General features: G+C 43.7%; 1 protein-coding gene across 1 annotated transcript in view; it reads left to right on the top strand.

Moving 5' to 3' along the window:
• The first annotated feature begins 990 nt into the window (after window positions 1-990).
• ARIH1 (ariadne RBR E3 ubiquitin protein ligase 1) overlaps window positions 991-24,743 on the top strand; it is a 43,039-nt gene continuing 19,286 nt past the window's right edge. The window contains exons 1-4 of the mRNA XM_063142654.1: window positions 991-1,635; window positions 16,887-16,954; window positions 21,757-21,901; window positions 24,360-24,452. Coding sequence (XP_062998724.1) covers window positions 1,234-1,635; window positions 16,887-16,954; window positions 21,757-21,901; window positions 24,360-24,452 — 708 coding nt within the window. The 5' untranslated portion in view covers window positions 991-1,233. The remainder of the gene's footprint in view (window positions 1,636-16,886; window positions 16,955-21,756; window positions 21,902-24,359; window positions 24,453-24,743) is intronic.

Genomic DNA, 24,743 nt, shown 5'->3' with positions numbered 1-24,743 from the left:
TCCTTGATCTGTGTGCTTCTTTGGCCTCTATTTTTGTACAGTGGATGGCTTGTTTTGTTTATTCAAAAGCCCTGGTCATCCAGTATTTTTTTTTTTTTTAGAGAATCCCTTAGGAAAATAAATCACATGGACTTAAGCAGAAAACTCAACAACTCCACATGCATGTTTATTATTTAATCATCAATGTATATACTACTGACCATATCTTTAAAAAATAACTGCTATGTTCTGCTTCATGCAGGGAAATAAAAGGTCTTCACCTGGTGCAGAAAAGAGCACAATCTAGGCACCAGGAATGGAAAACAACCACTTCACACACCAACACACACATGTGCATGTATTTCCAGAGGTGTAGCTATGTTAGCTCGATTGTAGCAAAAACAACCAAGTCTTGTGGCACCTTAACAACTAAGCATCAAATCCAACATAAGTCCTACTTAGAGTTGACCCACTGAAATGAACAAGACAAGTGAGTCATGATTAACTTAAGTCCTATTCATTTCAGTGGGTCTACTTGAAGTAGGATTTACATTGGATTTTGGCCATGGGCATTTACAGTGCAAGTTTCTCTATGCCTACCCAGGGATTGAATACAATGGGAGTTTATTCCCAGGTAAAGAGGTGTAGAGGATTGCAAAAAGAGCCTCGAGCAGCCACCTTTCAACAAGGCAGGCCAGGAACAAGGGCTTTGCCACACCCAAGATGGAGGAACCTCAACCACTCCCTTCGGGGAGGAAAGGCGAGGAAAAGAACGCGCGCGCGCACACACACAGCCCAGGCGCGCTCAGAAAATGGCTGCCGCGAGGAGGACGCTCTCCTCAGGAGCATTAGCCACACTCAATATGGCCGTCGACTCCTCCACCGTCAGTCTTCTAGAGAGCGAACAGAAAGCATAAAAAAGGGGAGGGGCGTGGCCTGCTTCCTGGCTGGCCAGAACCACGACGCCGGTGACGTCAGGCGACGTGAGGTTACGCCCCGTGCGTCGAGGTGACGGAGCGGGCCGGACGCGTCCCTTTGTTGGCTCAGCGGCGCCTGTGAGGAGGAGCAGCGGCGGCGGCAACAGCAGCAGCAGCAGCAACAGCAGCAGCGGGTGTTTGTGATCGGTCCGCCGAAGAAAGGCAGGCGGCCCGGCCGGAGCCCTCTAGTCCCCGGCGGCCCGGTGGGGGCCGGCCCCTCTCCCGCCGCCGGGCCCGCCAGCCCGCCCGCTCCTCAGTCTCCGCCGCCGCCGCCGCCATGGACTCGGACGAAGGCTACAACTACGAGTTCGACGAGGACGAGGAGTGCAGCGAGGACAGCGGCGCCGAGGAGGACGAGGACGACCCCGACGACGACGACGACCCCGATGACGACAACCTGGACCTGGGCGAGGTGGAGCTGGTGGAGCCCGGGCTGGGCGTGGGCGGAGAGCGCGACGGGCTGCTGTGCGGCGAGACGGGCGGCCTGGGGCCCGGCGGCGGAGGTGGAGGAGGAGGCCTGGGCGGCAGCGGCCTAGGCGGGCCGGGCCCCGGCGGCGGAGGCGGCGGCGGCGGGCTGGGCCACGAGCAGGAGGAGGATTACCGCTACGAGGTCCTGACGGCCGAGCAGATCCTGCAGCACATGGTGGAGTGCATCCGAGAGGTCAACGAGGTCATCCAGGTGCGCGCGCCCGGCCGGCTGGCTCGCTTCCCGGGCCCGGCTTGCACGCGGCGGCGGCGGAGGAGGGCGAGGGCCAGGGCCGCGCCTGGAGCACGCTCGGGGCGGGGGAGGGGGCCGCCGCCGCCGCCGCTGTGGAGGAATGCGGGCCTTGGACGGCCAGCCCGAGCGGCCGCGGCGTCTTCCAGCCACGCCTTCCAGGCGCCTCTTTGCACAGGCGCCTGCTGGGCCCGCTTGGCCTGGGAGGCGGCTTTCTCCCCCCTCTCGCCCTCGCTCCCTTCCCCTAGCTCTTCGCTCTGCTCGTGGTTGGAGAAGGGGCGAGGCCAGGCGAACGGGAAGCGGCACGGAGGCCGCCTTGGATTGCACCCGCGATCCGCGAGGCCCCTCGTGGGGATTTGTGGAAGGGAGGGAGGTTGTGTGTGTGTGTCTCTGTGTGTGATGTTATACACCTCTGCACCCGCAGTTATTGAAGGGTTCCGGCCTAACCCTATGCTTTTCCCGGAGGGGTAGCCGTGTTAGTTTGCTGCCGTCGAAGCAACAAAGAGTTCTTGTGTGGCGCATTAAGGGCCGTGGGTCGGATCCAAATTTAGTCTCGCTTGGAGTAGACCCAAGGAAATCAAGGGGATGAGTTCGTCATGGCCCAAGCCTTAATTGGTTTAATGGGTCTGCTCTTAAGTAGGACTGAACGTGGATCCAACCCCAACACGTTTATGGTGGCACAAGCTTTTGTGGATTAGAGGGCACTTCGTTATCCTCAGTTGGCAGAGGGAGGGGTGGGGTTGTGCACAGAAAGTAAACAGTGGAGCCAAAAGCAAGAAGGCACAGCCTTTGAATGCTCTAATTAAAGTGTAAGTCTATGCAAAATAAACAGTGACCATTCACAACAGCAGGTAATTGTCACCTTTCACAGGACAGGAAAACATAGGCTAGAAGTGCACCCCTGTAACCCTTTGCAATGTTCCAGAACTGTTCTGGGAACTGAATTTGGGGGTTCTGTGCAGTCCCAGGAATTGAGCACCCCCCAAGTCCTCTTTCAACATGGAGTGTCTCTTCTGGCTTGTGCTATGCAGCTTGCCTAGTGTGGCAAAATGACAACAGCAGGGCTGGACTCAAGTGTGGTCCGTCTGTCTGTCTGGAATGGTTTGGAGTTGTCATGTCCTTGAGAACTGAACGGTTTAGGAGAACTTTTAAGTTTTACCAACTTGTTTAGGAGTGGTGGTGGCTTATGTTGGCGTGTAGATAGGTGGAACTCCCCTAGAAACCTAAAGTTTTTGTGTTTTGCTTGAAGTAGGGTGAAAAGTCAGATTTCTGTCAGACTTTTCCCAACAGTTTGTGAAGAATACGTGTGTTTGTGTGTGAGAAGTGTCAGTACAATGTCTTTAGAACTGTATACGTTACATATCTATCTCGCACAAATTAAATAGTGTATTGATATTTGGGCAGCTTGCAAAATGATTGATTGTCCTATCATTAGTCCTTTTTAATTTTAAACATTCTTTCATGTTGGGTATAATATGTTTACATGCTCCTTCTTGAAGATTGCTAATTCTTAAAGCAGGACTAGGAAAATCCCAGGCATCTGGCTTTACATTTTTTAAATTTAGGTAAAAATATGTTTATCGTGTCTTCCAGCACAAATAAGGTGACTTACACAGGTCCGAAGGAACTGGAAATGTGTGTTACAGTATAGGCAATAAGGCAGACATACAGTATTTCTTGTATCTTCAGTATTAGACTTTGGTGGCCATATTTAAGAAGTTGCTTTCCCCCCCATCCAGTTGGTAAGCCTAAGTAATCTACAAACATGCTAAGGCCTTGTTTAATTCATTCTTGATACCTGCGAGTGTAATAGCTTTGGACTCATTTAGGGGGCTGGAGAAAGCTTTCAGCATTTAAGATAAGTCCAAAGCAGATCATTGTAGCTTGTGTGTGTCAATTACTAAGGCAGGTATTAAGCTATGACAAAGTTTTGCTTCCATTTCTGCTTTGGCTAATGCAGAGTTACTTAGTGCTAATGGATAGGTTAGGGTTGTTTTTCTTGTTTGGAAATCATATTTGTCCTAGCTTTACCAGAAGTAATAACCTTCCTTCAACTCGCAGGAGAGTTTCCATAACAGGAGGCAGGCAACCAGTGGTTAATATAGACACCTTTGCCAATTTTTTTCCTTTGGCAACATTTTTGTTTGGATCTAGATGGAGATGAAATTGTTGCAAGAGTGAGGATGCAGGTGTCCTCGCTTCCCGTGCTGTACTTGGGATCAAATTAGACACGAAATGGGAGATGCATGATCAAAGTTTTGGTCTTGCTGTGGGGGTCGGAGAGCTACCTCAAACCTTCCTTCCACAAATGGTTAGCCTATTCAAAATCTCACTCCCCCACTGCTTTCCTCTTTATGAGGAAAAGTGATGTAGAACTAGTATATCTGCTCTCCTGGGTGGAAAAGAAGCAGATTTGGGCATGAGAGGTGTGTGCCATTCTAATGTTTCTCTTAGCTGGGAGAGCTGGCCAGAAAGGAGGCAATCTAGGAAGGCCTGTATTCTGACCTCCTGCTGAGATGGCTTTCAGGCAGTCCACAGGGGTTCCTACTGCCATTCTTCTCCGTTGAGATGCTGCATTATCTGGCCATATGCTGAACTTTAGAGAGATGAACCCGTTGTGGGGGTGGTCCAAGAGCTTAAAAGGCTATCATGGCCTGAGGTTGCTTCTCCCACCTACCCACACTCCCCATAGGCCTGTATAGAACTTGCCTGCTAGGCTTACAAAATTCAATCCACATCCCTGAACCTGTAGCAGAGGTTTCCTCAATCCATGCCCTCCAGACTTTTTGGATTTCTATGTACCATTGGACCCAACCAGCATGACTACTAGTAGTGAATTTTGGCCTGTAAATCAAAGCTCTTATGGCATTGTCTATTCACCCACCCTGATTCCCCCCCCCCCCCCAGTTCATAACAGTTTGCAGACTTGTGCTTCTTAGGAAGACGGCTATAGATTTGGATTTTTGAAATTATGACGATAACCTGTGAAGTAACTCGAAACGTTATCGCTGTACTTTTGTCATTTGAAGTCATGTTGGATACTTCACAGTGATCGCATGTTTCACAGCAATAGCATGTGTGTATGTGTCCGAAGTCTACAAGCTCTGTTAGTCCTTTGAAGAGTCTCTCAGGCAATGGGAAGAACAATTAAAGTTTGACTTCAAATTACAAGGGTTGGGTACTAACTAAAGCAGGGTGAGTAATAGTGGGTGTGGATGAATTGTGTTCCTTCTTTCTTCCAGTTCTAGTCAAGTAGGCCCAGATCTCAACATTATTTTCGCCCAATCTATTATGGAGACATGGTTGGGAATATGTATCAGGGTATCTTTCTTTGTGTTGGACAATTACAAGGTTAAATGAAAGGTTGGATTGTTCAGTCAGCAAATACATCTGTTCAACTGGATTTTTAGTTCTAGCTTGCTGCTGTTGGGTCATATTAGGGATGGATCACATGGCCCTCCAGATGTTTTTTGCCTATAACACTCATTCCTCACCTTTGTCTATGATGGCTAGGGCTGATGAAAGTTGTAGGCCAAAACATCTGGACAGCCACAAGTTGCCCAGACCTGCCTAATATGATAGGGCCTTCCAACTCTTGTTCCTCATAGTTCGGATTTTCTTGAGGCTGAGTTAGCACATGCTTGCTACTTTCTTAACCACTTCTACCCAATGGTATGTTGGAGATACTTCTTATCTATTAAAAGGGAACTATTTAGCATTTATGCCATTCTGGGGTTCTTTTGTGACTGACAAAGGAGCAGATTGCCTTTCTGTATTGACAGAGGTGGGGTGCTTGCTCAACACCAAGAACTACATCAGAGTTATGTAATGAGCAGGAGGGAGACCTTTAGCTAGTTTAAATATTGTCCCATTTGTGTTTACATATCACTTTAAAAACATGTTGTTGGACCTTGTGTTGCCATGAGTTAACTATCTTTCAGAATTCTTATTCAGACACCATTGTCATCAAATTTCAAACTTGAGTAATACATTGAGACATCCTGGTAACATGGAAACCATGAAAACTGAACATTCTTAGTTTACTTCTTGTCTCCCTGAATGTGAACACTTGGGCCACTTCACACAAGTCATTTTTGAATCTGGATATAATACAAGGATGCCGTGTCAGGTGTGTGTTGCTGTTTGTCCTTCTTAAAACACACGCAAGAGGGACCTGATCTTTTCCTAATTTCTTGCATGTATTTTAAAGGATATATGCATAGATGTAATATTTCATATTACAATGCGAAGCCACTGAACATTTTTCCCATTGTTTTTTTTGGGAAGGTGCAGAGAAGACAGAGAAAATTGAACATGAAATACGTTATGTGTAACCTCTGCCTGGTACTTCTGTGTTTTCTCCCAGCATAAAGAGAAAAAAAGGGGGGACCAGGGGTTGGGATGTGCCCCGATGTGATTCAGGGGTCAGGGTCTTGCCCTCTGACACCATCTAGCCCACCATGAGTCTGGTGGGGGGCAATTGGCTTCCCACCCTAAAATGTTCTGCAGACCCTCAGTACCAATTAGCATAAGAACATAAGAAGAGCCCTGATGCTGGATCAGACCAAGGGTCCATCTAGTCCAGCACTCTGCTCACACAGTGGCCAACCAGCTGTCTACTAGGAATCCACAAGCAGGACATGGTGCAACAGCACCCTCTGACCCATGTTCCCCAGCAACTGGTGCACACAGGCTTTATTTATTTATTTATTTATTTATTTTATTACATTTATATACCGCCCCACAGCCGAAGCTCTCTGGGCGGTTCACAAAAGTTAAAACAGTAAACACTAAAAAAGTATACAAAATTTAAAAACCATCAGAAACATAAAAACAACAGTATAAAAACAACAATATCCATTTTAAAAAAAACAATTCTGGGGCCCGTTAGAAAACAAACTTAGCATTGTTAAATGCTGGTAAGTGCCTGGGAGAAGAGAAAAGTCTTGACCTGGCGCCTGAAAGATAACAATGTTGGCGCCAGGCGAACCTCATCAGGGAGATCATTCCACAGTCAGGGGGCCATCACCGAAAAGGCCCTCTCCCTTGTTGCCATCCTCCAAGCTTCCCTCGGATTAGGCACATGGAGGAGGGCCTTAGATGTTGAGCGCAGTGTACGGGTAGGTTCATGTCGGGAGAGGCGTTCCATCAGGTATTGCCTCGAATACTGGAGATAGCACACAACCGTCTGGGCTAGTAGCCATTGATAGCCTTTGCCCCCAGGAATTTATCCACCCCCCTTTTGAAGCCGTCCGGATTGGTGGCCATCGCTACATCTTGTACTTTATGTAGCACATAAAGTAGTACTAATTGGTATGTTTATGAAATAATAAAACTGTCATTTTCTCATTTTGATGCAAACAACTATAAGTATTTGAAAATAAAAGCCATCAACCTTGTGGCAAAACGTGCGCGAAAGGAAAGGGCAAAGAAAGGCTTATAGATGTTATGTAGAACCACCTTGAGTTCTAGTTAGCAAGTTATGCAGAAATCCACGATGTTTATGTTTTCTAGGGACAGCTCAAATGAATAACGCTGTAGCAGACTTGAGGAGAGCCTCTTGCTACTGACATGAAGTGCCCACAAATGACCAGATACAAAAGTCTTATAAATTTAAAATAAGATCCATTTTTATTTTACTTTGAGGCTGTTGAAGTAACACGGACAACCTTACCTTGATATTTTGTCAGTCAGGCGTTTTAGTTTTGTAGACTTATTTATTTATTACATTTCTATACCGCCCAATAGCCTTAGCTCTCTGGGCGGTTCAGAAAAATTAAAACCATTCAAAGTATAAAACAACAGTATAAAACCATAATATAAAATACAATATAAAAGCTCAACCAGATAAAAACAGCAGCAATGCAAAATTACAAATTTAAAACACCAAGTTAAAATTTATTTATAGACTGTTAAAATGCTGGGAGAATAAAAAGGTCTTCACCTTTGCGTCTAAAAGCATATAATGTAGGTGCCAAGCGAACCTCCTTAGGGAGTTCATTCCACAGCCGGGGTGCCACAGCAGAGAAGGCCCTCCTCCTGGTAGCCACCTGCCTCACTTCCTTTGGCAGGGGCTCGTGGAGAAGGACCCCTGAGGATGACCTTAGGGGATAATACATATGGGAGGAGGCGTTCCTTCAGATAACCTGGCCCCAAGCCGTTTAGGGCTTTAAATGTTAATACCAGCACTTTGAATCGGCCGGACCTGGACTGGCAGCCAATGAAGCTGGGAAAGGACTTGCGTAATGTGGTCTCGTCGGCCAGTCCCTGTTAGTAAATGGGCTGCCCTGTTTTGTACCAGCTGAAGCTTCCGGACCGTTTTCAAAGGCAGCCCCACGTATAACGCATTGCAGTAATCCAAAGGAGAGGTTGTCAGAGCATGGATAACTGTAGCTAGGCTATCTCTGTCCAGATAAGGGCACACCCTAAGCTGATAAATATACTTGCAATATATTTTTCTTCCAGGTTGTCTCATGTGTGCATAGGACAGAGAAATAACCACTTGCACCTCATTCTGTACATTGTGTATTTGGGCATCACACCTCAGTGTGAGTTAGGGTACATGCCTAGGACACACCATAGGGCCCTTCTTTTTAGTCTATCCCCGGGTGGTTGCTCCAGGTCTCAGGAAGAGGTTGAAAAGCACTCAGGCTTGCTCTGGAGATTTTTTCCTCCTTGGCATTTCCCCCTTTATAGGTAGCCTGGTGAACTGAGCCCCTTTCCTGCTGTGCCACCTGCCTGTTTGGTTGCGAGGAGGGCTACCATAGTCATAACCACTGGGCAGGTGAGTGTTTTGAGGACTCCTGTTTGGGGCCAGTTGCTGGGAAGATACAGGTGCCTTCTGCCTCCCTAGCTACATTGCTTCTTGTTCATTATCGTCTGCTGCTCCCTTCACCCTCTTCCTTCAGCTTGGACTGCATGCCAGTATTTGCCACCCACACAGTGCAAGAGAATCTGGTATGAAGTGGCCCCATCTGTGTTACTGGTCACATTTTCCATTTTGTCTCTATAACTGATATAAGCTCATGGGCTGCCCCAGTCCACTTTGGGATGACTTGCTGTATCATCTGAGAAACGTGCACCTTAAAACAAAAGCAAAATTAACATGACTGTGAAATTGGGGCTAGCTCTGGGGGAAAACATAAAAGAATTAGCCTTGTTCACAAAATGCATCGTAGGTGGTAAGCCTGTCTGGATTCGCTACTTAAGATTGAAGAAGGAGGTGTGATTCTACACATAGAAATTCTCGTGTCTTACAGAGGGCTCGGCTAGAAGTCTTTTCCCTGACATCTAGTTTGTATGTGGAGGGAATTTTATTTTGGTGTAGAGGAGCATTCAGTTATGTGAGCCTCAGCTGGCAATCCAGATTCAGGTTTACTGCTGCCAGTAGCCTACATTTGAGAAGTATAGACCTATAACTAGTCACATCCTGAGTGGGTGAAAAAGAGAGAGGGCATTGTGCATTAAGCAATTATGCAAAAGGAATGTGCAGGGTCATTCAACCTACCAGAATTTGCAGGTGGTTGTCAGCATAACTGAGAGCCAGTGTGGTGTAGTGGCTAAAGTGTCGGACTGGGAGTCGGGAGATCTGGGTTCTAGTCCCCCACTCGGCCATGGAAACCCACTGGGTGACTTTGGGCCAGTCACAGACTCTCAGCCCAACCTACCTCACAGGGTTGTTGTGAGGAGAAAATGGAGAGGAGGAGGATTATGTACGCCGCCTTGGGATCCTCGGAGGAAAAATGGCGGTATATAAATGCAATAATAAATAAAATAAATAACTGCTAAGAAGGCTTTTCCAATACTTTTTACATCTTTAAGTCAAGACAGAGTTCAGCTGCTGCAACGAGCCATCCAACCTCCTTCTTGACTGAAATGCAAAGCTCCAGGAAGGTCTTTATGTGATCATAAGTAAAGGTTAGAAAGCTCAAAGAATGAAGTAGCACCAAAATACAGAAGCAGCATGTATGTCCTCAAAATGGGGGAAATGATAGAACACCCAGATTTCCAGAACAGTATAAGAGACATCTTGAGGCTACATTCTCCCACTCTCTGAGATACAAGCGATCAGTGCCATACTTTGTTTTTATTCCTTCACCATGCCGGTAGCCATGCTGTTCCATCTCTCTTTCCTCTTAACTAATAGTAAGAATGGTGTAGTAGTAGAGCAAGATGTTTACAGATGCAGATGGCAATGAGCTTCAGCACATGTGAGCATGTGTCTAACTTTATTTCTTGTACCTCTTTTTCTATTTGTGTGTGGATTAATATCTGACTTTTGACAGTGCTGGATGCAACAGGGTTAGCTCTTAGCTTTATTCCAAAACTGTTGCTTCATAGTGAATAGGAAAACAGCCATTTGGGTTTGGAGAACCACACCAGTGAGGTGTTGTGGCTGTGTTGTTCGACTTACGCTGGAGAGACCCAGGTTCAACTTCCCATTTGGACACAAACCTTATGGGGCAACTTTGAGCTAGTTGCGCATGTATACAGACTCTCAGCCAAATCTACCATTCAGCGTAGCTGTGGGGATAAACGATGGAGCATATATCCTGCTCTGAGTTCTTTGGAGAAAGGTCAGGATTAAAATATAGTGGAGAAGTTCCTAGGTAGAATAAAATACCGCCATTTCATCTAGCATTTCATTTCTCCAACTTCCAATATCAGCACCACATACTAAAAAGTCCTGGATGTGTCTGTCACTTAAAAGTAATTCACACTGAAAATGGTGAGGATTTGGTAGTCTTCATTTGGAATATGTCAAATTAATTTTATTGCACAATCTAGAGTATTTTGAAATGTTTCCGAGCCTTTGGCTGTAATGTTTTTTTGAAATATTACTGATATTTCTCTTAGGTACTACTTGTGGCAGCAGGAATGACTGATTTAATCAAGGCAATTTAAATCAATGATTTAAATCAGCAAGAAAAAATGGTTGTTATATATCATTGATTTAAATCAAGTTTCCCATTGAAACCTTTTCATACATTTCCTGAACAATGGTGTAGATTTGATCACTAAGCCATGTTATAATTTACGACTAAGCGGAGTATTATTTACACTGTTTCATTCTTATAAGCCTGGTTTGCATTTCTTTATCTCACTGTATATATGTTGCATGCTTTCCTATTTTATCTATAAAGGGAATGTCTTTAAAATATTTTCATATAGGGTCAGTCTTAGGACCTGCACCCATGATATTTTGAAGTTAACAGTGCAATCCTATACATGTCTCCTCAGAAATAAGTTCCATTGAATTCAATGTGGCTTACTTTCAGGTAATTGGGTATAGGACTGAATAATGTTGTCTTCTCTCCCTCTCCCCAGTATTGCCCTGCCCTCACAGAAAGAAACAAAATGCCCCTGAGTGATAGATCTAAGCAAGTTTTTATAGTTAATGGGCTGAAAAAAATCTAGTTTTTTTTTTAAAGTCTGTGTTTTAAGCCATAGATTTTTTTTTAATCACCCCTGCAGTGTCTTTCTCTCTTAACTAACTCTTCTGCCTTGCTTGGCCCAGATCCACCACTACCATAAGCACAGAACGACAGTCCTATCTAGCCTGTGCCTTTGAGCATAATACAACTTTAGTCAGAGAAACTGAAAGCCTGGAATTTTCGAGAAGTGAGAACTGTTAGTTAGGCAGACGAGAGCCATTTTCACGAGATGAAAAACTGGAGTTCATCCCCAGGTTTGATTGGAAAGTGATTTCTCATTTATGAGAATGTACGTTTTAATATGCTTGTGACAAGGTTTAATGTAACTGAGAGCCAGTGTGATGTAGTGGCTAAAGTGTCAGACTAGGAGTTGGGAGATCTGGGTTCTAGTCCCCCACTCGGCCATGGAAACTCACTGGGTGACTTTGGGCCAGTCACAGACACTCCGCCCAACCCAGAGGGGGAGGATTACGTACGCCACCTTGGGTTCCTTGGAGGAAGACAGGCGGGATATAAATGCAAAAAGTAAATAACTAAATGTTATTTTTTGTTAGAAAGAAATTTAGTGTTCTATATCATTTTTAAAGAAAGCGTTTCAATATTTTTTTTAAAAAAACCATATTTGAATTAAAGAATATCCAATTCTTGAAATGAAAATAAATAAATAAAAAGGTTTGTTATCCACCTTGTGTGGCAGCCATTTCAGAAATCAAGACTGTTACCGAAGCTGTCACTTGCAATGTTTCAGCAACTTGCAGATCCTTGATATATTTTTAACTTCATGAGGGTTGCCTGCAGCAGTAGGACAGCTGGCTTTTTTTTTTTTTGCAACTATCAGTCTTGGGGCAACAGGACAAACACATTATCATACTGGCACAGGCCTAAGTAGAAAGGAGGTGTTATGTAACATGCTGCTCTTTGAGGGTTTAGAATAAGCTGGCGGGACTTAGTGTGTGTTTTTGTAGGCTGCAAATATTTTCAAAACATGCATAGAATTTGTTCATCGCTTGGATAGCCCTTGGGGTCCAACCATATTTGTGTGATTTGTGAATACCTGTGATATTTATTCTAACTTCCCTCAAGATTTTCTGCAGAGTAATTTAGTGGATTGACTGCAATTAAGGCTGTGTAACACAGACCCACTTGAGAGGGCTCTCTCTTAAAAGGCTGCTACATTACAGGAAAGTTTATTTTTACATTACAGGAAAGGTTTTTTTTACACTGGTATCCTCCTGTAAAATCTTGATTAGAATATTGACTAAATCACTCAGTTACGGTTTACAGGCAAATTATCAACATTGACTCAAATTGTATTTTTTTTCATAAATAAAGTCACACCTATATTCAAATGCCACTACTATACCTTGTGTGGATGCTAAATTGAGGCACTCCTTATACAATTGGTTACCATGTAAATTCAGAATTTGCAGGAAAAAATAACACTGGGGCAATACGCTTGGCATGGTCTTTAGCAGGATAAAAACATGTTTTTTTGCTATCCTGGTAAAAGCTATTTTTTCCCCAGTGTAGTGTATTAATGCTACCTAGCTTTAACACTGTTATCAAATACATGCCACATTGCTGCAGATAGCACTTACTTGAGTTTTGGTATATATTTAGATTGTGATTAACGCCAGGGGTTGTGCATGTAAACTAACATTGGCAGAAGAGTTGATAACTTGTAGTTCACAGATCGAACACTTATGCTGCAATATTAGACCTACTTACCTGGGAGTAAATGCCATTTTACTCAGCAGAATTTACTTCTGAGTAGACATGCCTAGGATTATTACACTGCTAATTGTAGGAAGCTGCTTTCTATCAAGTCAGGCCATTTGCCCAATACTGGCAGATGCTCTCCAGGTTTTCAGACACGAGCCCTTCCCAGGCCTACCCGGAGATGCTGGGATTGAAGCTGACATGTCTGCATTTCCAACATCTACTGTCCCACGGAGCTATTGCCCTTCCCCAAAGGGCATCTATTTGTGAGCATTTTTGCTTTTTGAAAACAAAGTCTGGAATCTTAGGACCAAATGCCAATGACTATATTCAGTGCAGGATTCAGCTGTTGCTTTCAGAACTGTATTGACACATGCCTAGGAGTAGGTCTGATTCCTCTCTTCACCGTAAAACCTCTTTCAGATGGCCTGCTTTTCCACTCGCCGTTTCTTTTGCCATATCCCTCATCTAAGGGCTACTTTCTACACGATGGCTGGCGACATTTTAATACCGACATTTTAAAATGGTTGCGCGTGATCTGTTGCAGGGGTGCAGAACCTCCAGCTCAGAGTGGTGATAACAGTAGGGGGGGGGCTGCAGGAATGGGCTGCGCTGGGGAGAATGGCCGCTCTCCTTGGCATAGGTCAAGTCCCGCCACCCCACATCCTTCCATCCTCGCTGTTGTCGAGTTGGACATATCTGAGGTTAGAGGAGGGATTGGGGTGGGGGCAGCTTGGCTCTCTTCTGCTGAGTCCCCTTTGCTCTTCCAATGGAGCACCAAAGGGGGCTCAGCCACTACCTCTGTGCTTGCTCCACCTCCTTCCCACAATGGAAATGACTTTGGTTTCCCGTACAACACCATGTCCAGGTGTTTCTACACTGATTCTAGAAGCATCTGAGCCAAAATGAGAGAGTCGGGAGTGGTTTTCCAGGAGATCCTAGATATAGTGTTCGGATATAAATTCCATAGGAAGGGCTGGAAAGAACATACTGGAGGAGGTGTTGCTTTGCACATCAGAGAGGGCATAGTGGCAAGCAGACTAGAAAACCTGTAAAGGGCAGACGCCTCCACAGAAGCACTGTGAGTGACAATACCGGGCCCAAAAACCTATTTAGTATTAGGAACATACCGTTGTCCCCTAGACCAAAATACACAGGGGGATCCTGAGACGGAAAACAAAACAAAGCCGCTTCCAAACAAGGAAGTAATAATGGGTAACTTCAATTACCCCCACACTGGCCCTGTTCAGAAGACACCTTAAGCCATGGCTTTAACCATGTTGAATAAAGCAAAAGGCCTTATTCACCATGGTTAAAGCCATGGTTTAAGGTGTCTTCTGAACGGGCCCATTGACTGATGGTTAAATTCTTCAGTGCCCTAAATGACTGTGCCTTAGAATAGTTGGTCATGGAACCTTCCAGAGGGGAGGCGACCCTGGGTTTAATCCTAAGTGGTGTTGCTTAGGACCTAGTATGAGATGGGAGGATTGTGGAACCAATTGAAAACAGTAACCACAGTGCTATCACAGTTATATATTTAAGTGACAAATTTCCAAGGAAGTCCAACACTGGAAACTTCTCTAAAATGAGAGAACTGGTATAAAGGAAATTGAAAGGATGAGTCAAGATGATTAAATATCAGAAGCAGAAAACCAGCTATGGAGGCTGTTGGACCATCAGATGGCAATGGAGTTAAAGGTGTATTAAAAACGGATAAGGAGATTGCTGAGAAGCGGAATGAATTATTTTCAGCTGTCTTTACTGCAGAAAATGTAGGGCAGATATCTGTGCCTGAACTGATGTTTTCAGGAAGACGTATGAGGAACGGAGCCAAATAGTGGTGACAAAAGATGAAGTTCTCAACCTTATTGACAAATTGAAAGTTAATAAGGTTTAAATTAGTATATAGAAGGACAGGCCCTGCTGAAAGAAGAACCAGTGTGGTTTCCACAAAGAGAAGTCCTGTCTCACCTACCCTTTAGAGTTCTTTGACAGTGTTAATAACTATGTGGACAGAGATGATCTGATAGACATTGTTTACTTGGATTTCTAAAAGGCTTTTGATAAAGTCCCTCAGCAAAGAATCCTGAGCAGAGTGTGTGTGGCTACTGTAAAAAAAGAAGAAGAAAAAAGGCAAATTCCATGTTAGGCATATTTAGGAAAGGAATTGAAAATGAAACTGCCAAGTTCATAGTTCCTTCATACAAATCCATGGTGAGACCACAGCATTTTGTATGGTTGATGCTCTACTGTATGGATTTCCGATACTATTTTAGTAGCTTTGTGAATGAAATTTTGAATAGGGACTCGCATGAAACATGGTTGTATCTAATGTTAGTCCTATTTAGAGTAGACCCATTGAAATGAATTGGACTTAAGTGAGACCAGCATTGGATACAACTCTTAGAAAAATAAATTTACACCTCTACTGAAGTTGCAACTGTAAAATACGTTTTCACACTGCACATAATTTTTAAACACTGCTTTTTTGCGATCTGTTGGATCATTGGTTTTCAGTGGTGCTTTTGGAACCGCAAGTGGGTCACATCCCAGTCTAAGATAGGGGTCACAAGTGGGTCTACCACCATTTTTGTTGTTAGAATTTTTTTTTAAAAAAGAAACACAACTGTTCATCTATCTACCTCCCAGTATGGTCCCTGTGCTGCAAGTTGGGGTTAAAAGTGGTTATGGAAAAGGTTGAAGACTTTTATGTTTCAGCATAGCAACATTTTCCTTTTCAGTGATGCCATTTTATTTCAGTGGATATTGGTGGTATTACAAAATACCATTTGTATTTTGTACTTACAAAGTACTTATAAAGTACTTACAAATGTAAGTACTTGGCCCTAGATTTACAGGTTGTTGTTTTTTCTGACCACAGCTTTATTTATGTATTTTTTGTAAGTGCCCATAGGGTGTTCAGTAGAAATGAAGTCCTCACAACCATATGCTAGTTTTCGTGAAGATTCCTGTTTGCTGGAACATATTGTGGCAGGCTGTGTTCAGCTTAATAGGGCTGCAAAAGATACACTTATTAACTTTAAGCCACCCTCAAAAGCACCCTGCACCAACTTGATGCCCTCCAGATTCTCTGGACTACATTTTACCTTATCTACAGTTAGCATGGTTGTTGGTTGGTTGGCCTTTTCGTACTAGAAAGGTGATTCATGATAAAAAATAACATTTTCTCTCCCCGCCCCCACTCCAATCACACACAGCACATTCATTTTGCCAATGCTGCTGTATGAAGTTGTTACTGCAGGCTGCTGACAACTGTTCAGAACTTTTCAGATATGTTATGTATTTGTGGGGTGGGGGGAATTGACGAACGCCTTGCATCTTCGTCTTAAAACTTTGTCGAAATTCCAACTCGGATCATTTGACAGTCTAACTCTTGTCCCAGATGACATGGTGCTAAATATTCCCACATCTGGCCTTTGGCACTTGGGCGCTCAAGATTTTATTGCGTTTATGTATGCTGCAAGACTGAACTAGTCTGCTGAAGAATTCGTTGACGATTGGGCTTTGTGCAAACGGCTGCCTGGTTGGAGCTACTGTTGAATCTCTGCCCATAAGTGCCGAAGCTAAGTGTGATATTGCTTAGCTTTGCAGTTGGAGAAGGGCAGGGTTTGGGAACGAAATAACAAGCTTTATGATCTGAGGCAAAATACCTTTTGAATTTCATCTAGGCTCATTAATAAACTCAGGCCCTTCCTCGCTGTCCTGCCCCCTTCTATTCTTTTCTTCTGAAATATGCCTTCCAGCAACAGTGATGGAGCCTGGGAACTATGGGAAACTACGGCCCTTTCTACACCTAAGGGTTATCCCAGGAAAATGGAGGGATTGTCCCTGCCTGCTCCCGGGATCCCCTGTGTGGCATTTGGATGCACAGGAACGATCCCGGGATATAGGGCTGGTGTAGACATGCCCTACAGTTCCCAGAGAACTTTGCAGCAGAAACTTCCTGTTGGCAGTTTCTGGGGCCTTTATTAAACTTCCAATTCTTCATGGACTTACCTTTGCTCATACCTCTTCTTCAATGTCTTTCCATCCTTTTTCTAGAATCCAGCAACTATCACCAGGATACTCCTTAGTCATTTCAACTGGGATAAAGAAAAGCTGATGGAGAGGTAAGCAGCATCCTTTTAAATATATAGTTTTTAATATAAATAAGGCCCACCTGGTAACCTGCAGATCCAGCTGTAGATCAGTATTCACAAAGAATTCTCAGATTTTTGTCACAACAAGCTGCCCCTTAGCCAAACCTGGTTGCCCTCCAGATGTTTTTGATGGCACCTCCCAGCACCTGTAACCATTGGCCATGCTGGCTCGGCTTGGGCTCATGGGAGCTGAGGTCTGAAACAACTGGAAGGCAGTAGGTTGGGGAAAGGCTGCTCTAAGAGAAGAAAATGCCATCCATGCTTCCTTGGGTACTCTAGTGTGGTTCACTCCAGGTTCATAGTCACCAGCTGCCCATGATAAAGGACATCAGGCAGGTGAGTGGAAAACATATGCTGTGCTTTAAGGAGTGGTGTGCGTGGAGAGAACATGGGTGGGGTTGGTGGAAGTCTGTTTCCAATTGATTATACGTGCAGGGTACATCTCCTGCAACTGTGTGTGCTTCTCTCAAAGGAGTTTCATAATCCCCTATGCAAGTGGTGAGCTTGCTCCTGGGTTGATGTTGAAGGCCGTTTTTCTATTTGGGTGTCTTCTACATTTTTGTGGTGGTTATCCTGACAACAACAACAACAACAATAATAATAATATATTTCTTACCCGCCTCTCCCTCTGGATCGAGGCAGAGAACAACATTAAATACAAAAATACCATAAAATGCATAAAACTGATACAATATTAAAATAACAATTGGACATTTTAAAATTCATCTGAGTAGGCCTGCCGGAAGAGATCAGTCTTTACGGCTTTCTTAAACCCAGAGAGAGTATTAAGTTGATGAACCTCTCCCGGCAGACCATTCCACAGTCTGGGAGCAGCAGAAGAGAAGGTCGTCTGGGTAGCAGTTGTCAGCCTAGTTTTGGCTGACTGGAGTAAATTCTTCCCAGAGGACCTGAGTGTGCGGGGCGGATTGTATGGGGGAAGGCGATCCTGCAGGTAACCTGAACCCAAACCATGTGGGGGTTTAAAGGTAATAACCAAGACTTTATACTTCGCCTGGAAACTAATTGGCAGCCAGTGTAGTGATTTTAAAGTTGGTGTAATATCGTCACCGCTAAGTGTGTTGGTGACCAACCTGGCTGCCATATTTTGAACTACTATAGTTGAAGTTTCTGAACTAGGTACAAAGGTAGCCCTATCTACAGTGCATTGCAGAAGTTGAGCCTCGAAGTTACCAACGCATGCACTACTGTTTTTAGGTCTTCTGACTCTAGGAAGGGGCACGCAGGAGGGCTTTGGCACACTCCCATTGTATCAACAGTGACTGATATGAAACAATCCTATACTGTGGGCAGAGTTATCTGCTTTGTATCTTGCGGTGTTTAATCTGTTGCTCCGATATTACTATAATAAAACAGTAATATTTTTAGGAAATGTAGGATGTGGCTTTTTTTGTATGTTATGTTTGTATACTGGACTTATGCCAACATAGAAATGTAGAAGTGAAGCCTTAATTGTTGGAAGCACTTAAACTAAGGACTGTTTTTTATGTATGTATATATGTATGTATGTATTTCCTTGTGGGGTTTTTGAATACAGACTATTTATTTATTTATTTATTACATTTCTATACCGCCCAATAGCCGTAGCTCTCTGGGCGGTTCACAAAAATTAAAAACATTCAAAGTATAAAACAACAGTATAAAACCACAATATAAAATACAATATAAAAGCTCAACCAGATAAAAACAGCAGCAATGCAAAATTACAAATTTAAAACACCAAGTTAAAATCTATTTATAGACTGTTAAAATGCTGGGAGAATAAAAAGGTCTTCACCTGGCGTCTGTCTAAAAGCATATAATGTAGGTGCCAAGCGAACCTTATTAGGGAGCTCATTCCACAGCCGGGGTGCCACAGCAGAGAAGACCTTCCTCCTGGTGGCCACCTGCCTCACTTCCTTTGGCAGGGGCTCGCGGAGAAGGACCCCTGAGGATGACCTTAGGGTCTGCAGGTATATACATGCCTGTCTATATTCAAAAAATAATGCAAGAAATATTATCCATATGGTGCAATAGGAGAAGTGGAAGCTTAAGACAATCCATGTAAAACAATCTGCCCTTCATGAAAGAGATGAATTTGGCGAATTCGATGCATCCCTGAATTCTTGTAGCAAGTTAAAAGGTGACCTTATTAATTGCGTCTCAGATGTCTTCAGGATAGTGTGATTTAAAATCACCAAGTAAAAGATTATAAATGGGAAACTTGACATAATTGAATTTACAGCTTTCCATTTTAAAAGTACATAATTATTGTTTGATCTATTAAAATGTTAATTTACAACTAAATATAAGCCTTGTACTAAGAAGAAGGGCATATTTTTTATATTTCTTGAATAATGGTTAAGAGAATGGGAATGTTATGTCTGCACTTGGGCTATTGGTACTTTCTGTTCTGAACAACAGGTAGGAATTAAATCAAGGAAGTGGGATTGAGTTGTGTCTTATCCTTTGGAAAATAATTGATTGCAAAACCATATGAGTTGAAAATGAAGGGCACAGATTATGTAGCTAAACTCGTTTTTTGTTTTTTAAATATGCAAGATTGAAATGTACGTACTTACTGGCCTTCCAGTTTTTCACCACTTGCAAAGCATTACATAGGTTTCTTACTGACTTCTTTCTTGAAAAAAATGAAAGCCTTCAGGTAGCATTGCAAAAACCAGCCAGTTGTAGTCTGTCACACCTGGAGGACACCAGATTGGAGAAGTCTGTCTTAGAGGATTGATGATTGAGTGGGGGAGCGTTGCAAGACTTCCTGACTGTTAGAGCAGTATGACAATGGAACCAGTTACCTAGGGAGGTTGTGGGCTCTCCCACGCTAGAGGCATTCAAGAGGCAGCTGGACAACCATCTGTCAAGGATGCTTTAGGGTGGATTACTGCACCCTCTAGTTGGACAATGACCTTATAGGCCCCTTCCAACTCTACTATTCTATGATTCTATGACTGGCATAGGTTGATCTTTAAGGTTTCAGACAGGGCTCATTCTCAGGTCTTTCTGGATATGCCGGGGACTGAGCCTCTTTGCAGTGTCTTGAAATGGCAAATCATTGCTGTGGGAATTGAAAGTTTTGTGCATTCGAGAGTTATCTGAGGTGTTAATCTGCTCAAGTCAGTGTACTTTTTTATTTAAAAAACTGAACTTTGTTGTTGCTATTAAATCAAGATTTCATAACTTCTAAGACAGAACTGGGAGTGTGGAGTGGTGTGTGTGAATAATGGGTTGCTTATTACAAGGATATCCCAGACAGTACAGCAATGAGAAGAACAAGCAGTGTTTCTGAACCAAAGTGTTTGTCTTCAGCTTTTTGCAGGTATTTTCTGAAAAAAAGCTGGAAAAAAATATAATGGTTGTGTAACAGAGACTTGCTGTCTATTTTAGGTGTAATTTACCCACCAAGTGCTGAATTTAAAGATATTCCACTGCTTTGAAATACTTGACTGCTGTCAGATACTCCACTTGATAAGCTGTCTTCTTTGCCACCCAAACAGCAACGCTTGTACAGTCAGTCTATCCCTTTCTCTCTATCTCTCTGTCTCTCTCTTTGTGTGTGTGTGTCTTTATATAAAGGCTAACTGTAGATCAGGTGATTAAAAAATTGCTCCTGCACTAGGAGCCCCACACAACAAGTGGGGCGGAAGGGTATATATCCTGAACTGACACTTTGAAGCCAGAATATGTGAAATAAGGCAACCCAATTAAGTCTGCCCAATACTCTGTTGTCTATGGGCTGGTTTGCAATGTAACAACAAGCCAACAGCTGCTACATGCTGCCTGATGGCTCCTGTTTACAAGAGCAGCTCAGCTAACCAGGAAATCACTAAGCAAAAGCTTAAGTGTTGCATCTGAACCAGGCTTCCTGGCTTGTTGCTTCTCCTCCCCCCCCCCCCCCCCCCCGGGCAAAAGTCAGAAATCATAAGCTAAGAACAAATCTCAGCTTCAGGTTCTGTCTTGATAGGAGAGTGACATGCCTGAAATCACGGTCCGGAAATAATGCTTAGCTTTTGCTTGGTGGTGTCTTCCTGGTTAGCCACTCCTGCAGGGGGAGGAGCCAAACGAGGGCAATCAGGCAACGTGTATGAATAGGGGTGCAGAACCTTAGGCCCGGGGTGGGGGGTGGGGTTTCACATCTGGCCCTTTGCATCTCCCAATCCAACCCTCACATGTTCCTCAAAAGGCCCCACCTGCTTTCTCCTAAACAATGGTTTGGTTTCCCAGATCTCTCCCCCCCCCATTTTAAAAGGTTGAAACGCCTTCCCTAAGTCTTAGTTACTGACATTAAGAGCTGTATGCTAAATATGTTTACCCTTTCTGTCTTTGGCTTTGCCCATCCCTGGTACATGGCCGTCAAGAGCTTCTCTAAAATGGAATTTGACCCTCGGGCTGAAAGAGGTTCTCTACTCCTGGTGTATGAGCACACTTGGTCATTACTGCTAAGCCAGAATTCTTCAGAATTCAGGCTTATTATCATTACTGGGTGAGCCAGCCCTGTGACTGCTACCGCTTCCCAGGCTGTAAACATCCTTGCAGGGCTTTGTTGATTGCGTTGGCCTTGCAGATTTACAGGGCCAGGACAAACAGGTAGCTGAATTGAGGTGATGAAGGATAGAGGCCTTTCCTATTCCTATAGGGACCCAAAAGCTCCTTACTTGCAAGGGTTCTTTTAGTCCCTGACTATCTATTCTCAAGTGAAGATACACTTCCCGTCCCCCCACTACCACATTTGGCTTTACTTGCTTTCTCTGTTCATACAGGTACTTTGACGGCAACCTGGAGAAACTGTTTGCAGAATGTCATGTAATTAATCCTAGTAAAAAGTCTCGAACACGTCAAATGAACACAAGGTCATCCGCACAGGACATGCCTTGCCAGATCTGTTATCTGAACTATCCTAACTCGGTGAGTACCTGTATCGTGTTTCTAACTTAAATGAGAGCATTAAAAAAACCAAACATTTGTGGATTTGGGGAGTTAAAAATGTTGCCAGTATGTATGAATTGGTATCAAAGATAATTGGTGCTCATAATGTCCAGTAGACTTTTCTATGTGTATTTCTGAACCAAAAGAATGTGCTCTTCCTTTTTGCTTGTCCTCAAGTGAAGAGAGCATCATCATCTAGTTACCCTTCTCCCTGACATGCTAGTTTTCTGTGTGTAGGGATATATATTTTTGTATAGAGGAGTGTTCATTCATGTGAGCCTGCATATACACTGGAGTGGTATAGGTCAGGTTTTCAGCTGTAAATGTATATATTATTTTTAAAAAACCAATATAACTCTTATTCCTTTGTACAAATAGGAACGAAGAAAATAAGCATATGTTACAGGATTAAGAAGCTATTGTGTACATTTATATTTATATTATAATTCTGTTTCCAAAATTGAATAAACAGTTGCCAATTTCCCCAAAAAGATTATGTTATCTGACTGTGTTCTTTGAGCCTTAGTGACCTGGTTTGCATGATTAAACAGTTGGCAGTTAGTTAACCATGCCTTGCTTGTGAGTGAGCGGGAGCAAGCACGTGTGGTGGCACATGAACTCTCACCTTTCAGTGTGCTAAACAATCCAGGGATGTGAGAACCTGGAACTCTGGGTTGATGAGAAGGAAACAATCCAGAGTCAGAACCCATGGTTTGTTCTTGGGTTATAACTCTGGGTTATTTCTCCATCAGCAACCCAGATTTCCAGGTTCACACGTCACAGAGAACAACCCAGGGATGGGCATCCCCATGGTTGTTAGGTTCACGGGAAGTGGGTGAGCTGTCTCAAGCAACCCATGGTTAACAAACTGTGGGTTGTTTAAGCATGTGAACTGGGTTACTGTCTCAGTACATGAGCTATGTACTTCATTTTATTTAACCATTGTGTTACTCATTCTTCTACTGTTGGGACTTTTGAAGTTTGCCAAAAGTTTTGCTGCAAGTAATAATTGCAAGACTAGTGAGTAATGTTTGGCTTTAACAATTCCATTTAGGCATCTCAAAGATATAACCAAAGATCTAACTCATGTGCAGAACCAATAAGGACATTTAATCAACCCTTAGTGATCTTATCGATTTAATCAACCCTTAGTGATCTTATGAATAGGAAACCTGTGATTAGCTCCCAGGGAATCCCAGCATTCCTGAAATCCGCTTGAGAAACAACTGCCTGTGAGATTATCCTTACCTTCAGTTCTTTTATTTACAAGTATCCAAAGGCTTTGGTCTTTTTAGAATTGCAAGCAGTTCTTTGTTTCACGTTGACAATAGGATCTGTTTCCATTCCAAACAATTTGGACTTTGCTGGATTAATTTTATAACCTATGCTAAAGCTAGTTTGTCAGCGTTGAAAGTTAGGATTCCTTAGGGAAAATGCCACATCTGCGTAAATTGCTTACACATTCTTTTGTGTAAGCCGTTTAAGTGTTACAGGTTTCCAGCCTAAGTTCCATTAATTACAGCAGGAGAATGAATCAGGAGCTTAAATCTCTTCCACTGAAATCAGTTGGACTTAAAGGGGCTTTATACCATGGAACACTGTCCAGGTAATTCCCATTCATTAGCAGTTTTTATTGAGCATAAGGTATCAGATAGGCTAGGCAACCTTTTTGGGCCGTGGGCGCATTTGGCAAAGTTGAGAAACTGTTCTGGACACTACCTCAAAATGGCCATTATGGGAGATGAGTCAGAGAAAGACTGAGTGCAAGGCAGAGATGGGGTCTGAGCTCCAGCGCGCTAAGCACCACCTTTGAACCTGTAGTTGTCGGCACAAACAGAAGCCTATTTCACAGCGGTCCCAGCTACCAGTAAGAAAATATGTTAATTTTTTAAAGAAAGAATAGTGGGAAGGCTAGGATGCCTTGGCGAGGACCAGGAAAGGTGTTCATTGAAAAAAATCTTGAAGAACAAAGAGGGGAGAGACAGTGTGGGAATGATAGCAATGGAAATAGCAATGGAAATACCCAAAGTCGCGTCTTTCTCCAGACGTAGAGGATAATTTATCGCTAAATATTAGTGATTCTCTCTTTTCCTCCTCATTAAACATTTCCTAATTGCATTTACCTCCCCTCTGTCTCTGCTTACTATGGTATTTTGTGAGCAGGCCTCTGAGTAATGCTCTATATGTGGGAGCTAGAGAGGCAAGCCAAGCGATTCAACCAGCAGGGCAACTGATGCCGTCAGGGGGCAGCCTCTGCCTCTGACATCACTGGCAGGGCCCTTCCCTGGACCAGGTATGGTTGCCCACTCCTAATATAAAGTGAAGAAGCTGGTCTTTTGGAAGATCATTTATTCCGCAGGCATGGAAGACTGATAGCTAAATGCCACAACAGTGGGGAATGAGTGCAAATAACGTTCTCTTTCTCTTCTTTTTGCAGTACTTCACTGGCTTGGAATGTGGACATAAGTTTTGTATGCAGTGCTGGAGTGAATATTTAACTACCAAAATCATGGAGGAAGGCATGGGACAGGTAAAACACTCCCCCCCCTATTGTGTTCCATAGTGGGGGCAGGATGAATGGCTTTGTACGTTCACAGCTTTTCTCGCCATTGCAAATGTTCCACCTCTCTCTGGCAAGGGTGAGGAGCTTCCCTCTGACCTCGGAGGTGGGGATCATCCCCAGAGCTGCGTTGCGCTTTGGAGGTGCTCAGCAAAACTGCAGGGACAATTTCCTTCCTGCTCTCCCTCCTCAGCCCCAAGACCGGAAGAAAGCGTTGAGTTTGTTGGCCCTCAGAAGCACGCCGTTGAAGAGACGGGCTCC

The sequence above is a fragment of the Elgaria multicarinata genome, chromosome 16 (assembly GCF_023053635.1).
Source record: "Elgaria multicarinata webbii isolate HBS135686 ecotype San Diego chromosome 16, rElgMul1.1.pri, whole genome shotgun sequence".
NCBI classification, from domain to species: domain Eukaryota; kingdom Metazoa; phylum Chordata; class Lepidosauria; order Squamata; family Anguidae; genus Elgaria; species Elgaria multicarinata.
The sequence above is the reverse complement of the archived record's forward strand: the minus strand, read 5'-3'. Positions and strand labels throughout refer to the sequence as shown.